Source organism: Heloderma suspectum, chromosome 3, assembly GCF_057233095.1.
Source record: "Heloderma suspectum isolate Gila_16-S chromosome 3, 16-S_ref, whole genome shotgun sequence".
NCBI classification, from domain to species: domain Eukaryota; kingdom Metazoa; phylum Chordata; class Lepidosauria; order Squamata; family Helodermatidae; genus Heloderma; species Heloderma suspectum.
In genome coordinates, this window is record NC_139460.1 from 97,836,418 (window position 1) to 97,852,921 (window position 16,504).

At 42.2% G+C, this 16,504-nt stretch overlaps 1 protein-coding gene across 1 annotated transcript in view; it reads left to right on the forward strand.

The window, feature by feature from the left end:
• Positions 1-16,504, forward strand: part of CFAP47 (cilia and flagella associated protein 47) — a 410,934-nt gene that overhangs the window by 176,312 nt on the left and 218,118 nt on the right. The window contains exon 48 of the mRNA XM_084843965.1: positions 9,148-9,321. Coding sequence (XP_084700091.1) covers positions 9,148-9,321 — 174 coding nt within the window. The remainder of the gene's footprint in view (positions 1-9,147; positions 9,322-16,504) is intronic.

A 16,504-nucleotide genomic window follows, 5' to 3' on the forward strand; every position in this document is an offset into this window, starting at 1 on the left:
TTAATGTGTGAATAGCTTTTATATATAACTAACAGGGACTAGTGATTGCTTTGGTGTGATATTTAAAAGGTCTCACAATGCAGGAGTATCTTTAAACATCCTATTCAACATCTTGAACTGACTTTTTAAATCAACTCATGATAATTACATAATATCCCAAAGTAATGTGATAACCTTCCCTTAAACTTAAATAAATAAAAATAAAATAAAAATGAAAAATGTTAGCTTATAATAATTCCTTCTATAGTTAGATTTATATGTGATTTTAATTGCTGCTCCAACTTATCACACACAGTGCCTTTCACTCTTCTTTCTAGTCAATCATTTCCAAACTCTGGCCATTTTTGCATGCAATAATAATCCTGAATTCTGGACAATCTTGGCTTGCCACTGACAAGCTGTGTGCGGGTACATGCAGCCTGTTCAGTCCTGCTTGGTTCCTTCTACTCACAAGAGCAGCTAAGCTAATCAGGAATCCAAAGCTTACCGTGTTATCTGACCTACGGCTCCGAAATTGCAAACCAGGGTTTATTCTTGATTACAGATACAGTTTATTGCTTTTTAACCAATCAGGCCGTCCGCACACAAAACAAATAGAATTCTCACATCAACCCAAAAGGGAGACCAAAGTACAAATTATTAATAAAATAACTAAGAAGAGCAAGTTAAAAACATTTTAAAATCCTAAAACAATATTTGCCAGAATATTATTACCATGTTTACGGATTTAGTTTTTTTATAACAGTCAATGACTTTCGCCTCTCCAGGGCTTGACTGACAAACTTAGCAGTCCTATATGATGTATAATGATCTGTTCCAGCTAATAATAATCGAGTTATGCTTGCACCAGAAGTATCCTCAAGCACAGCTAATAGGGGCTCAAGATATTGCTTCCTCAAATCGATATACAATGGGCATTCTGCTAAAAAGTGTACCATGTCCTCTACCTTGGGGCAACCAGCTGGGCAATCTGCACTCATGCCATGATGGATCCTATAACGTGCCTTCACCTCCATCAATTGGAGTGAGTTCAGTCTACACCTAGTCATGAGCCATCTCAATTCATGTGAGGTGATGGAAATCAAATACGGGGGAGCCTTCCCCAGAGAGGTCATGATGCTTTTATAGATCTTGTTAGAGCGACTTTCAGCAGCAACAGCCATTGTTGTTTGAATATCAACATCCTGTAACCTCTTTGAAATTTCATCCCTAGCTGTATCATAGCCCCTCGCAAGCAAATATGATTGTGAAAAGCCCAACTCAGAGATAGATGTGGTTATCTTGTCTGCCCATGAGCCCCTTCCCATAGCTTCATATGCTAATAAGACCAAGGGGGAGGCCAGTTGGAACACTATCTTTAACCAGAAGAAAGTGGCAGCTTTTTGAACAGGCATTCCCACTGAGTGACAAGCTGTTTCTAGTCGGACAATGGCCTTAGAAGTGGATCTGGGAACCCCGAGTACTCTGGATAGAAATTTATGCTGCACTGACTCCAATGAAGCAATGTTAGCATGGGTCCAGGCAGGTGTCCCATATAATATTTGGGGAAGTAATTTGCCCTTGTATAGCTCTATTAAAGGGGCCACCATCTTACCACCTGGTCCAGCAGCAAAACGAAGAATGGCATTACTAGTTACATTAGTTGTCAGGGCTATTGCTTTCAAGTGCTCCGACCAAGATCCTGAACTTTGAAATGTCACTCCTAGGTATTTATATTTGTTGACCTGATCAAGCAGGTGGTTATCCAGCTGCCATCGGTATTTTTTCCTCCTTTTGCCAAAGACTAAGATTTTAGTTTTTTCGTAGTTGACCTGAAGGGCTTCTCTCACACAATATGAGCTTAGGGCTCTTAAAAGCCTACGCATCCCCACCTGGGTGTATGACAGGAGAACAGCATCATCTGCATATAATAACACTGAAATATTCCTGTCTTTTAAAAGAGGTGGGAAGAAGTCTGGATTAGATAAGTAGGGAACCATATCATTAAGATATAGATTGAATAAAAGAGGTGCAAGCAAACATCCCTGGCGCACTCCTTTGTTAACAATAATGGGGCCTCAAAGATCACCTGAAGACTCTCTCACACGCAAGATAGAATTCTCATACAGCCCCTGTATTCTCCTGAGCAATTTATAATCCACATTTAAAAGTGTAAGCTTCTGCCAAAGGCGGGGTCTAGATATAGAATCAAAGGCTGCTTCAAGGTCTACAAATGCAGCAAAAAGTGAGTGATAAGGGGGAGATGTATATTTCCCAGCCAAATATTTTAGTAGAAAACAATGGTCTACTGTAGATCTGCCACATTGGAAGCCTGCTTGTTCTTCAACAAGGAGATTCTCCCTGAGCACCCAATTTTCCAGCTTATCTAAAAGATGTCTTGCATACAACTTACTTATAACATCCAGTAGACTTATAGGGCGATAATTCTTAGGGTCTGACCGATTGCCCTTTTTATAAATAGGCACTACAATAGCTACTGCCCAATCTTGGGGAAATTTCCCAGTTCTATCAGTAAGTGTAAATAAGGTTGCTAACATTGGGATCCACCAATGAGGATAATCGATCAAGAAATCTGGTGAAATGCCACTCCTTCTGGGGGCCTTTCTGTGCTTCAACTTCCATATCAGCATAGCTATTTCCTCACAGGTGACTGGGGGCCAACTAGATGATTCTGGGTCATCCTCCTGCAATGGGGGAAGACAGGCCATCTCATCATAAAAGAGGGAATGGAAGTGTCATTCCCATTCATGTGTTGTAATAACAGAGTCAATGGATGGAGTCCCAGAGTATCTTAAGTCTGAAGTAAGGTGCCAAAATCTAGGTCTATCATTTCTTTCGAGTGCTGATGCTAGTTCCACCCATTGCAACCTAGCATGCTCTTGCTTTTTTTCTTTAATTGTATTTTTATATAATTTACGCAGTGCCAAATAGGACTGTGGTAAAGGGACTATACCTCTGTCTCTTAGGAGTTTATGTTGTCTTTTAATTTCCTGCTTAAGTTTCCTACAGTCCATGTCAAACCATGGATTACCCACTTTTGGCCTCTGGTTCTTTGACTGGCCTTTCCAAAATAAGAGAGGTTCGACTGCTGCTATAATCTGGGCATAACATTCTAGTACTACTTCCGTCTCTTTGGAAGAGGACAGGGTATTCAGCAAGAGTTGTACATTCTCAGAATGCCATAAGCGTTCCAAAGCATTTAAATTCACATTTGCCCATTTACGATGGTATGTTGCAACCCTCGTGCTTGGGACTGGGAGCCTATTTTCTTGATTTGCCTGGGCATTTTTAAAACATTCTAACTGGACAATCAGTGGTTGGTGATCACTACATGGATATGAATCTACTCTAAAGAGCATAATCAGCCCAAACACAGCTGGAGGAACTGCAATATAATCAATTACACTAGCCCCAAGATGGTTGATAAAGGTAAATTCCCCTGTCAAATCCTCGGACAGAGAGCCATTCAGAATGAGAAGTCCAGATTGAAAGATCATTTGAATAAACTGTTTCCCTTGGGTGTTAATCGTGTGATCCTTTGACTGTCTATCCTTTATCAGTGGGAAGTCATCCAGGGAAAAATAGGAGACTGGCTCTATTGCATTCCAGTTTGGGCCAATCCGGGCATTAAAATCACCAACTAATATCAAATGAGCTCCAGATAGTTGGGTCTGCAGGCCAAGTATGTAATCTGTAAGGCTTTCCCAAACATTTTTGCTGTGATGAGTTGATTTCCAAGGAGGAATATATACATTTACCATGATATATGATGTTAAATTAATTTTGAAAAATATAGCCAAAGCCCAGGACTCCAAATTACTGATGAGATAGCTTTCGCCTTTCAATGAAGTTGATATACAACAGGCTAATCCCCCCCACGGGCGTCCCATGCCTCTGGGGATACATGCAGGGACTTCATAGGTTTTGTAATTACTCAGAAGAATTTCCCCCATGCACCATGTTTCCTGTAGGAATATGATATCAAAAGATCTAAGGTACCTTCTGAATGAACCATCTGCCCTTTTATTAGACCATCCAGAGATGTTCCAGGAGACACACTTAAGTGAACTCCCCAAAGCCTTATTTTGTCAGGAGGAACAATCTAATGTAATTTGATCTATTGAGGGGTCAAGCTGCACGGCACCATTTAAGCGGGAAGTGGAGTTCTGGATCATGTGTTTCCTTTGAGAATTATTTGCTATTGGGACTACTGTAGTGTTGATTTCAGCTACCACTGTTTTCTGTTTTTTTTGTGGTATCAACTGAAAGTTGTCAATATAAGAATTAATTGCAGTATTGGTTAAGAGAATTTCAGTGTCTAACAAAACATCATTTTTGAGTGGGGGACCAGAGGGACATAAAGACCTAAAGTTTGTTCTCTGAAGGCCCTGATCAGTGGACTCTATATCAATGGTCCCAACATCTGTCTCCTGAATTGTAAAATCAATGAGCATTTCAGTGTTAGACTGCTCTAGAACATTATGTAGTCGACTTGCTTCTAGGGCATACTGATCTATGGGTTTCCTTCTAGATATCTGCTTAAATAGTGGTGTTAATGAATAAGTTTTAAAGACCCTTCTAGCCCTTACTCCATATTTACCCAGTTGGAGCCTCGCAGCAAAGATTTCTTTAACCAACATTGGTGAGTTAAAAGTTATTATACATCTCTGTAAATACAGAGAGCCTGGAAGTGTGTGTACAGATCTAATATTTCTTATATGAATTCTTAAGTTCAACAATGCATTAAGATTATACACAACTCGGTTTTTCCCCCACCAACTAGGCAGAACCCCATTTGATAATGGTGATATTTCAAAGGCCACTTGGTCTGGGACTAAAATTAAGTTCCCCTTAAAGTCCCAGTTCTTCAGTTCTACAAGTTCTCCACAGTCTGCAAGGTTCAAGGAATTCGAACGCTGGGATACAGTTGAAGGAACCAAAGCCTGTACAGGTTGTAAAACTGGAAGTGTCATGTCTTTCTGATTTACTTCTGGATTCACGTCTTGTTTTGTTCTGGTATCCTGATCCTTGAGAAGTTGTATAATCTCATCAAGTTGCTTTGTATATCCAGTGATAGGAATTAGTTTATCATTTATAGCTCCAATTGTCCCAAAAATATTAATTAGAGTTTTAAAAATTAACAAGCACTGTTCTGCCATGGTATCAATAATTGCCATATTCACATCTTCAGGCTTCATCCCGGTAGTTGCCTGTTTCTCCTCATTTCTCCATTCCTGGGAGTCCTCAGTTTTTCCTTCCTGGGACTCTTCATTTTCCCCCAAAGGGGAGGCCAGGATTGAATATCGATTAGTAGTAAGGATTGGGAGTCCTCCAGGGGTATCAGAGCCACCGAGCATGAAGCTATCAATTTTAGATTGTTTTGAAACAGGGAAAGTTGGAGACTCTAGTTGGTCTCTCTGTCTCTTTTTCTTACTACACATTGCAAACAGAGGATAGAAAAATCAGGTAGCACCACTCCGCAAGCTCCTCCACTTGATAAATGCTTACAGCAGTCAGCAAAATTGGCAAAACAATGAGGCAGGCATTCACATATACTTCTACGGCTTGTGTGTGTATGTAAGGACTTTATCAGAAGAATTCAAAACATAGTCCAAACACTGAGAGCTCTCGCATTGCCTCCTCACAGCTGGTAAAAACTTGAGCAGATTAAACCTTAGGGCAGCCAAAACATTACAGTTGTCTGGCGTGCACTACAATAATAGAGGTTTAAACTGGCAAATTAAAACTTAAAACACATTGTGACAATTTAAAACAATTAAAATTTAAAACAAACAAACAGACCGAGGAGCCATGAAATCTACCGCTGCTTGTGCTGACCGGATCTTGATTACAATTCCTGGCTTGTTTGGGAGTAGTATATATAATAGTGTGTATATATATATATATATATATATACACACACACACACACACACACATATATATATATATGTTGTTGTTCAGTCGTTCAGTCGTGTCCGACTCTTCGTGACCCCATGGACCATAGCACGCCAGGCCTTCCTGTCCTGCGCTCTCTCCCGGAGCGTGCTCAAGTCCATATTCATTGCATCAGTGATGCTATCTAGCCATCTCATCCTCTGTCGTCCCCTTCTCCTTTTGCCTTCAGTCTTTCCCAGCATCAGGGTCTTTTCCAGAGAGTTTTCTCTTCGCATTAGGTGGCCAAAATATTTGAGCTTCAGCTTCAGTATCTGTCCTGCCAATGAGCAGTCAGGGTTGATTTCCTTTAGGATGGACTGATTTGACCTCCTTGCAGTCCAGGGGACTCGTAAGAGTCTTCTCCAGCACCACAGTTCGAAAGCATCAATTCTTTGGCGCTCAGCCTTCCTTATAGTCCAGCTCTCACAGCCATACGTTACTACTGGGAAAACCATAGCTTTTTTTATCTATCTATCTATCTATCTATCTATCTATCTATCTATTATATATACTGTTGCCAGGTCTGTTACCCAGAAAACATCTGTCATCCATGACATGATCCAGGATGAGGGTGCAGACCTGGCACGTATTACGGAGACCTGGCTGGCTGAGGCTGCTGCTCCAACTCTTGCGGCCATGTGCCCAGCCGGATTTTCGTATGCACAGCAGCCGAGGGCTGGGGATCGGGGAGGGGGAGTGGCTGTTATCTACTGAGAGTCCTTGGTCTTCACCAGACCCCCTTTCCGGGAGACCAAGATTGCTGAGTGCATGTACTGAAGGTTGGGCCCAAAGGGCAGTCTGGGGATTCTGCTCATGTACCGCCCACCCTGCTGCACGACTGACTCCCTGACTAAGGTGCTTGAAGTGGTCTCTGGTGTGGATAAAATTGATTGATTTAGGAGTGTTATTCCATGCACCGTGGATACAGTTAGTGTGCGAGAGGCGGTCTGTGGCAAACCAGTTTTGTGGGATCGGTCCAGCTTCTTACGTCTGACGAAGTGGACAAGGTGCTTTCATCTGTAAAGCCGACCACCTGCTTACTTGATCCTTGCCCATCCTGCCTCATTATGAGCTGCAGAGAGAGGCTGGGTGAGGGGATCAGGGTAGTGGTGAATGCCTCCCTTGAGGAGGGAGTGATGCTATCAGTTCTCAAGGAGGCAGTGATAAGACTGCTCTTAAAAAAGCCCTCCTTGGATCCCCAAGTCCTGAACAACTTTCACCCAGTTTCGAAACTGCCATTTTTGTGCAAGGTGATTGAGCAGGTGGTGGCAATGCAGTTGAAGGCACACTTGGAAGAAGCTGATTATCTAGATCCATTTCAATCGGGCTTTAGGCCTGGGCATGGGACAGAAACGGCCTTGGTCGCCTTGATGGATGATATGAAGAGGGCTTTGGATAGGGGCGAATGCTCCTTCCTTAGTCTCGACCTCTCAGCGGCTTTTGATACCGTTGACCACGGTATCCTCCTGGACCCCCTGGAGGGGTTGTGCATTGGAGACACCATATTACGGTGGTTCCAGTCCTTCCTCTCTGGCAGGTACCAGAGGGTAACACTGGGAGAGGAGGTTTTGGACCCTTGGCTGCTCACTTGTGGGGTGCCACCGGGTTCCATCCTCTCCCCAATGCTATTTAAAATCTACGTGAAGCCGCTGGGGGCTATCATCAGGAGGTTTGGGATATGGTGTCATCAATATGCAGATGACACGCAGCTCTACCTCTCGTTCAAATCTTCACCAAGGTTGGCCGTAGAATCCCTGTCCAAATCTCTGGAGACAGTGAGTGGCTGGATGGGGAGGAATAAGCTGAAGCTGAACCCTGACAAGACCGAGGTACTTTTGGTGGGAGACAAGAGGAGGTTGGGGGATGTTGACCTGGTGTTGAATGGGGTATGGCTACCCTTGAAAGATCAGGTCCGCAGCCTGGGGGTCACTTTAGACTCCCAGCTGTCCATGGAGGCTCAGGTGTCAGCTGTGAGCCAGACAGCGCTGCACCAACTCCATCTGATACGGTGGCTGCGCCCCTGCCTTCCCGACCATCTGCTCCCATTGATAGTACATGCCCTGGTCTCCTCTCATCTAGACTACTGCAATGTGCTCTACGTGGGGTTACCTTTGAAGATGGTTTGGGAGCTGCAGCTGGTACAGAACGCAGCAGCTCGCCTAATTAAAGGTAGCTGCGGCGTGTTCACATCACTCCAGTGCTGAAGGAGTTGCACTGGTTACCAGTTGTTTTCCGGGCCAAATTCAAGGTGTTGGTTTTGACCTTTAAAACCCTATATGGTTCCGGCCCAGCCTATCTTAAGGAGCGCCTCCAGCAACACCAGACAGGCAGCTGAACAAGATCAGCCTCAGATGGCCTTCTCTCTGTCCCATCAGCCAGGACAGCTAGGCTGGTGAGGATGAGGGAGCGGGCCTTCTCTGTGGTGGCCCCCACTCTGTGAAACTCCCTCCCTAGGGAATTCCGCCATGCCCCCTCTTTAATGAGCTTCCACCACGCATTGAAAACATGGTTGTTCAGGCAGGCATTTGGGGTGGGTTAGGGTAATTTTACAAATATGATGTTTTAATGTGTAATTTTATAGTTTTAAACCGTTTGTATTGTTGTACATCACCCAGAGTGGCCAGGTGACCAGCCAGATGGGTGATTAAGAAATTTAAATAAATAAATAAACAAGATTGTCCTGTACAGTGGTAGTATTTGTCAAATGATCATATAGGTCAGGAAGGGTAAGCTTTGTTCAGATGCCCTAATAACTACTTCTGTTTCATTATTTGTTTTATATTTACTCCTTACATTTTTATCCTAGTCTTCCTCCAAATAGCTCAGGGTAGTGTACATTACGTGTTACTGTTTGGTATACAACAGTTGTCAGCATCCAGCCTGATGAGAATTGCAAGGAAGTTTGCTTTGCCTCATTCCATGTTGGCTGCTATAAGATCTGATCACCTCCTTGTTGCCTGTCCCTGCTCTTTTTCCTTTATTGGAGGCAAGATTTCCTAAGTCATAGAACTAGAACATCTTTCAGTGACAGAGCTCAGCTCTAGGAGATATTAAAGAGATATATGCATGAGGAGAGGAGATCAGAATGCATCAGTGAGAATATAATTCCTCCTCTCACGTTTTGATCTTTATGTTTCCAAGCTGGCTCTTAGGTGTTTGCAAAACATGTTTGCACCCTGGTAATAAATGTTCACTTCTTTCATTATCACAGGGGAAGCTTATTTTACAAAATGAAGCAGATGGAACGGATCATGTCTTTGTCCTGAAGGGGATTGCAACAAAACCATTGGCACTGGATCATATTAAGATAGACTGCCAAGTTAGACAGATTACACAGAAGGTCATAATGGTCCCTAATTTTACCAAGAATGAATTGAAATACAAGGTAAAATTGTGAATGCAGGTTTGAATAGGAAAGTGTAATTGCTTCATAAAGTAGAAATAGTTACTGTACCTAACAAATGTGTTTATTTTTATTATTCCTTACAGCTTTTCCTATCTTGCTCTTTAGCCTGAAGTCTCTCAAAGTGGCAATTGATGCTTGGAGTCATCTTATCCTCACCATTTGATAATACATTCCAAGGGAGAGATTTGCCACTGCAGAATTTACTAAAAATGAGAGAAGCCACATTTGCATGTCACAGTAAGCCAGAATTGCTGAGAATTCTGGCTTACCATGAATGAGCAAGCAAGCACACAGTGCTTGATTGCTCTTGATTGGCTCCTCATGCCAGGAGCAACTTCTAAACAAACCAGGGAACCTCCATCTGTGGTTTAATTACCATGTTGTCTGAACTGGGCTCTTGGTTTTTTCCTCTCCAAAAAAGCCAAAATGATAACCCTAGGGTTTGTCCTTGGTTTATGATTCTGGCTTGTTAGGATGTAATGGTGAACAAACCATGGGCAGAGGTTCCTTGGTTTGCTTAGTTACTCCTGGCTCATTCACATTGGCCTGGTTGGCACATTACATGACAGTTCTTGGGTTATTTAACCCAAGAATTGTTGGAGACGGTGAAGCAACGAAGCATGCTGCCTCTGATGCACTTCTTATTTCTGCTTTGAGTTAACAACCCAGTAACACCCTGTTCCTGGATTGTTTCATGATGCACGAACCTGCAACTCTGGGGTTGTTTGTGGGCTAAATAACCCAGAGTTAACTCATCAATTGCCCATCCTTAAACCCAGAGTTTCCTGGGTTGTTAATTGAAAGCAGAAATGATGAGAGTGCAGCTCGCATGCTTCACTCATCCCCACAATTCCTGGGTTAAACAACCCAGGAATTGCCACTGTGACATGTGAACTGGGTCATTAAGTCAGAATTTTTCATTCATGGTAAGACAGAATTCTCTGCAATTCTGGATAACCATGACATCTGAACTGGGCCATTGTTACTGTTAAATATTTTTTTATTCTTCATAGTTCCACCATTACTTTAATTCAATGTAGTTTTAGAAACGGATTATAGAAGTCAGATTTCCCATGAAGTCAGATTTCCCTTGCTTCCCAATGCTTCCTTGGTTATGCTGCCTACAGTCCTCCAGCCTCCACATTACCAGGCAGCTCTCTAGATTCCTAAGGGATTTTCTCTAGGACAGTTGCTTTGAGGTTGTCTGCCCACCCCTTCCCTCAGTTATTCTATATTTGTTTATGGATGCTGACGGGGATCGAGCCTCCAACTCTCCCTCCCAACTGATATCCCAACCACCAGCTCAGTTTCTACCCCCTCCTTAACCTTTGAACTCTCTAAAATTGTATCAACTGGGGATGCTCAGAACTTTCACATACTCATTTCAGTAAACTCAAACCTCAGCTGTAGCCATCATTTGCTTTAGTGGTGAACTTCTGGCCTTTTGTAAACTAAGGAGATAAGGTTTGTCCCAGCACATATATTTCTGCACATGGTCAGAGTGTACAAAGTTCATTTAAGCATTGGACAAAGTCTGTATAATCCCAGCATGAATTCAGTGGGGTCCTGCTTCAATAGGTAGCAAAAGTATATTTCGCACACGTGCGCGCACACGCACACACACGTGTAAAAATGGGGAGGGAAAAAAGGAAGTGACTACTTGCCCCTTCCACCAAAACACATTGAATAATTTTGACTGCACCTATTTCCCAGTTTCCTGAATGCCTCCAAAAATGTCACTGAAATCTGTCTGTCTGTCTGTCTATCTGTCTGTCATCACATAATGAAAATGTTCCCCTTTATCTGGACAGTTGGACCCTTTGCTGTAAAACATGTTAGTTGGGAACTTTATATAGCTACCAAACTATAACAATTTAAAGCTATATTTTGCTGTACAATTAACATGGTAATTAGGTAATATTTTTCCTTTGGGTTTTATATCACCATTAGTGTCCAGGTTTTTAAAATTATTATAGTGAGATATATTAAGCCATTAATTTAATACTAATGTCATTTCATTAAAAAGTTAATTACATTATGCATATGTTCCTCAGGTTACTAACAAACATTGGCTGAGTTTGGATGATCAGCGGGGGAAACAATGCAACGTCAGTTGTTCCACGTGCGCATGCCGTTCATGAGACCGGGATTACCTTTATTACCCGTGCCATGTTGTGGGTTGCTGCGTTGGCTGAACCTACTGCTGCCCCCCCCCCCCCCCCCCCCCGCTGATCGTCCAAATGCACCCAATGATGCATCTGCATTTTATGGAGGAAGTTGACATACTTCTCGTATGGTACAACAGAAGTAACTACTTGCAGGTTATCAGATGCTGGCTATTTCTAGCAGTTTCTATTTCTAGAGTTTACAGGATTAAACTCTGTGAAATATATATATAAAATATCACATATTTTGATGAGATATGATTTACAAGAGGAGTGGAGGTTATTGAAGATTAGAAATTTTGACAAGATATAGGGCAGTATCCTATGCTTCCTGTGCACCAGTAGGACCCACTGCTAGCACAACAGGGAGCCAGCTGTTGTTAAAGCAACCCAGAATGAATGGAAACACTCATTTCTGGAACAGGTCAGGTCAGCACAGCTTGCAGAAGGAAGCTCCATCAACCTGTCCCAATCTGGAAACTAACGTTTATGGGGTTTCTTTACAAAATGCTAACTCCCCATTACTCGAGCAGTGGGTCCTGCTAGTGAAATACACAGCAGCCCCATTGGATACTGTCCCTAGTTTTGAAAAATATTCATTGAAGGTAGAATGATTGAGCCTCTAGTTCACAGGTTTGCCTCTCAGTCTGTTTTGCTTACAGGCAGTTTTTTTCTTCTTTCCAAAAATAGATGTGGTTCACTGTTGATTATTTATTCTCCCTCTTTGTACGTAGAAGCAATTCATACAAGACATAGTAAATGGAAGTAACACTCAGTTTTTAATTTTCCTAACTAAGACTAAATAGCTTGTTGGGCCACTCCATGGAAACATGGTGGGGGTGGGGGGTGAGAATCCTTCCAAATCCAAATCCAAATCATCCCTTGATGCTTACCATAAATATTTTCTTAATATTATAATCAGTTTTGTGATGCTGTCTCTGTTGTCACTCTGTTACATACCAAGCACTTTGTTTAGAAAACCTAGCCTTGCTAGCTGTACTTTTTAGGAGAGAAAAGATAAACCCTTGTTGGCTTTTGTTGCATATCGAAGTTTCTTCTAGGCTTTGGCTTTCACAGATAACTGATCAAACTGTGATGGCTTAAGACTGGATGTGTTACAGATATTTCCTAACAATGTTTTCTTGTTCCCATCATACCTTAATTATCTGACTCCTTCACAATATACTTGTAAATGTAGACTCGTGGCTTGTTGCTGTTGTTTTAAATGTGTGGACTTTTAGCCAATAATTGGAGATAGCCAACTAATGTAACTGAATAGTGGTCATCCACCAGCTCCATTTCTCATACTATGCCTAGGGTGCCCCTGACAGTCATCCACTTTCAAATAGAAACATGAATTCCAGAACCTTGCACGGAACAAAAGAAAGGTAGAAGCAAAAGCCATTCTAGTCAATTACTGTGTCCCAGCAGACTGAAACAGTTAACTCTCCTCCCTGGCATGTTACACAGATGTTTTGCATTGAGAGTAACTTTACATGTTATGAGTACCACATGGATCTGTGCATTTTCATGTGGTAATGCTTCTTTGATAAATGCTTTCCCACATGTAATTTTAGGTTGAGTTAACCGTCGATCTCTGTTAGTCCCTCTTAAGACAACCTCTGTGTGATGGAATAGACACCCAATCTACACATGTCCACTGTCAATTCTTAAGGGTTTTTTTTAACTAAAAAAATATTTAAAACATTTATATACTACGTATATATAAAAAAGATTTCAAGGAGGTTTACAGTAATGGAAGAGATTAACTACCATGACAACACAAAAAGAAGCAGAATAAAGTACAATTGAAAGTCAAGACAGTTGAATATATTCAAAATAGTTAGATTTTTTAAGATGTTTTAAAATGCCTGGTTGAATAATTAAATTAAAAACATTTTGCTTTGCTCCATTCCAGAGAAGGGCTGCAGAAGATCTTCCTATACAGTTGTCCTTTTAACCTAGTTTCAGGATTAGCTTCTGGTTTTAAAGGAAGATTGGATGCAGGGAAAGGGTCTTGCTGGATCTTGCACTGTTGGATGGGTAGCTTCATTGTATGGGGCTAACTGACATCCATGGCCCTGCGGGGAAGAAGGCGTGAGGGAGCAGGCAAAGGGAACATCAGGGCCTGCTCCAGTTGGACTGCCCCTCCTTTGGGAGATGAGATGGGGGAACAGGGCCATCCCACCAGCCCTGCTGACAGTTTACCTAATTCTTTTTTCTCCCCTCCCCATTGCCTTTTCCTTGTGTGTCGTGTCTTTTTTAGATTGTAAGCCTGCGGGCAGGGACTGTCTTCTTTGTTCATTGATTGTAAGCAGCTCCAGGAGCCTTTTTTGGCTGAGAAGCGGGATAAAAATACAATAAATAAATAAATAAATAAGCAAGCAAGCAAGCAAGCTAGTTGATATACTAAACTGGACAAGACACCTCATATTGCTCACATATGTGATGCAACTGAAGTTTCTAGTATAATTTAATGCTATACCACCATTTAGCATTGCTATACATATGAGAAAGCATAGGCTACTTGTCATACAAATTGGATCCCCAGTAGCTATATACCTGTCTGTAATTAGATACGATGGAATTTAAAATCTCTTGAGCAACCTACAGAAGACATCACTTTTATATTTTGGTGAAACTTAATACATCTAAATTCATTTAACAATTCAATGACAGCTTCCTAGTCATCTAATAATAAAATTCCCAATGGTGGGGATCTTCTCAGGAGGAGGAAACTTTAGCAGATCAAGGCTGCAAGGGCAAATACATCCTCACCTATATGAGGATACACCACAACAAATGGCATTACTAAAGGATATATTTTTTCTTCCATACAATCTCTCTGTGCAGTAAAATACATAAATCTGTCGGAAGAGCTGTAATGCTAACCATAGCGCAATTTGTTATCCGATTCTGAATTAATACAAGGTCAGTGCCTGCAGCATAAATACATTGTAGTGGCTGTAAAATTAGATTCATATCACCAAGCAGCAGTAGAATTGTATAGAAGTATTATTTAATCTAATCTTTTGATCTTTTGACAGGACTATTTGTACTGTTTTTGTTTCTGAGTTTTACATAAACCGCTATCCTTGGGAGAAAAAAGAAATTATTCGTGCATGTACAGATATACATGTTTTGCAGACATCTCCTACAGTTGCTTTCTTGTCGCTGTCTGTATACATTTCACGCTTACAATTCTAAGTTTCCAGATCTGATGGATCTCTTTCCCCATCTCCTCTCCTCTTCCTCACTCTTTTCTGTCAGTGATTATTTAATTAAAATATATTGGGGCTCATGTCTGAAAGCCATGACGTTTGACCTTTATCTGCTGGCCTAGTCCTGAAGTAGGATCCCTGATATCATCTGCAGAGGATGAGAGAGGCTATCCTCTGAAAGACCTGCTAAAGACCAGGAAGTCCTCATGCAGAGTTTAAAATAAGTAGGCCTCCCCCAATATATATTTCATGCAATCTCATCCCCAGATCCCAATAAATATGAACTGGCTCTGTGCTGTGTATTTACTCATACATATCTGCTGCTGCTTCAGAAACTGCTTTTATATTGCTTGCTCTTTTAGACTGTATTGTTTCTTAACCTGTATTGTTTCTAATACATTGTTTTGTGGTTATTGTGTTATATTTTCATTGATGTAAGCTGTTCTGAGTGTTGTAAGAGCAGAGGAGCAGGATATGATTATTGTTGTAGTAGTTGTTACTACTGTGTTACTGCAGTTACTGTGTTACTACAGTTACTACCACCACCACCACCACCACCTCATGGTGTAGCACCGTGGTGATACGGTTCCCACACAACTTGGCCTGTGTGTGTGAAGCAGGTCTAAGAGTCTGGCTACATGTTACATGTTATGTGAAAAGTGACCATGCATAGCCAAACTCTTACTGCTGAGAATTCTGATGGCTTCCCTGGAGACAGGTAGAGAAAACTGGAGGGGATCACAGGAAACACATAGGAAATCAGGAGCCTTTCTCCCTGTGTTTATATTTGTATATCTCTCTGATTAATGACTAATTTTCCCTGGAGGGTGGGAGAAGTACAGGAAATTACCAGCTAAGTTAATGTTGAGCTGAAAATTCTCATATGAATTGGAAGGCAGAGAGAGAGGAAGGTTGACTGAAGCCCCCTGCAAATTTCAGGGGACAGAGAGAACAATTTTGGGGTGTGGGTGTGCGGAGAGAACTCACTGCCTATTTCCAGATGAAGACTGCCCCCCCCCATGTCCCCAGGAACAATGCTACATGATGACATAGCATCAGTGTGATGGCATGAGTTTTGTGGGTGGGGGTGGGTGGGTGGGTGGGGAATGGTGGCCTCCGGAGAAGAAGCTCCAAGTGTGGGTGGTATCCTGATCTGACAAGGCTCTGAGCTCATCTACTGTTAGGGAGGCATAACAGCAGGTAATGCAGAGTCACATCAGGTACGGTAAAGCCACAACAGCTACAGCAGGGTCAGGCTTAGACAAGGCAGAGTCTATCAGGACCTTGGATAGGACACTCTGAGCAAGCTAGCTAGAATGTTTTTCACTAAGAGAAGGGAGAGCTGTTGCTGCAGCAAGGTGCAAAGGCCTTATGAAGGCTGGCCATTGGCTGTTGACCTTCCACTTGGCGGGGCTGTCTGTGCCCTTAAAAGGCCATTGCATTTTTCTGCACCCTTGTTTTGCAGTTGGATCTTACAGCATGCGGGTGACACGGGCTGCACAGGGAGTGAGTCTTCCGAATCTGAAGAATCTGGCAAAGCAATGTGCTCTGCCCTGGAAGGACCTGGAATGGGGGACAGTGACTCCTTGAAAGATGTGTCCTCCCTGTCCATGTTCTCCTCTGGACTTGAAAAAGGGGTTAAAGTTGGCTAACATGACACATGGTGAATTTCACTTCCCCCACACCCAAATCCTCCCTGAAAATTGGCCAAATGGCCCATTATTTCCCCACCTCCAAATGGAGTGGTGAAGTGTGTGTGCGTGCGTGCGTCCGTGC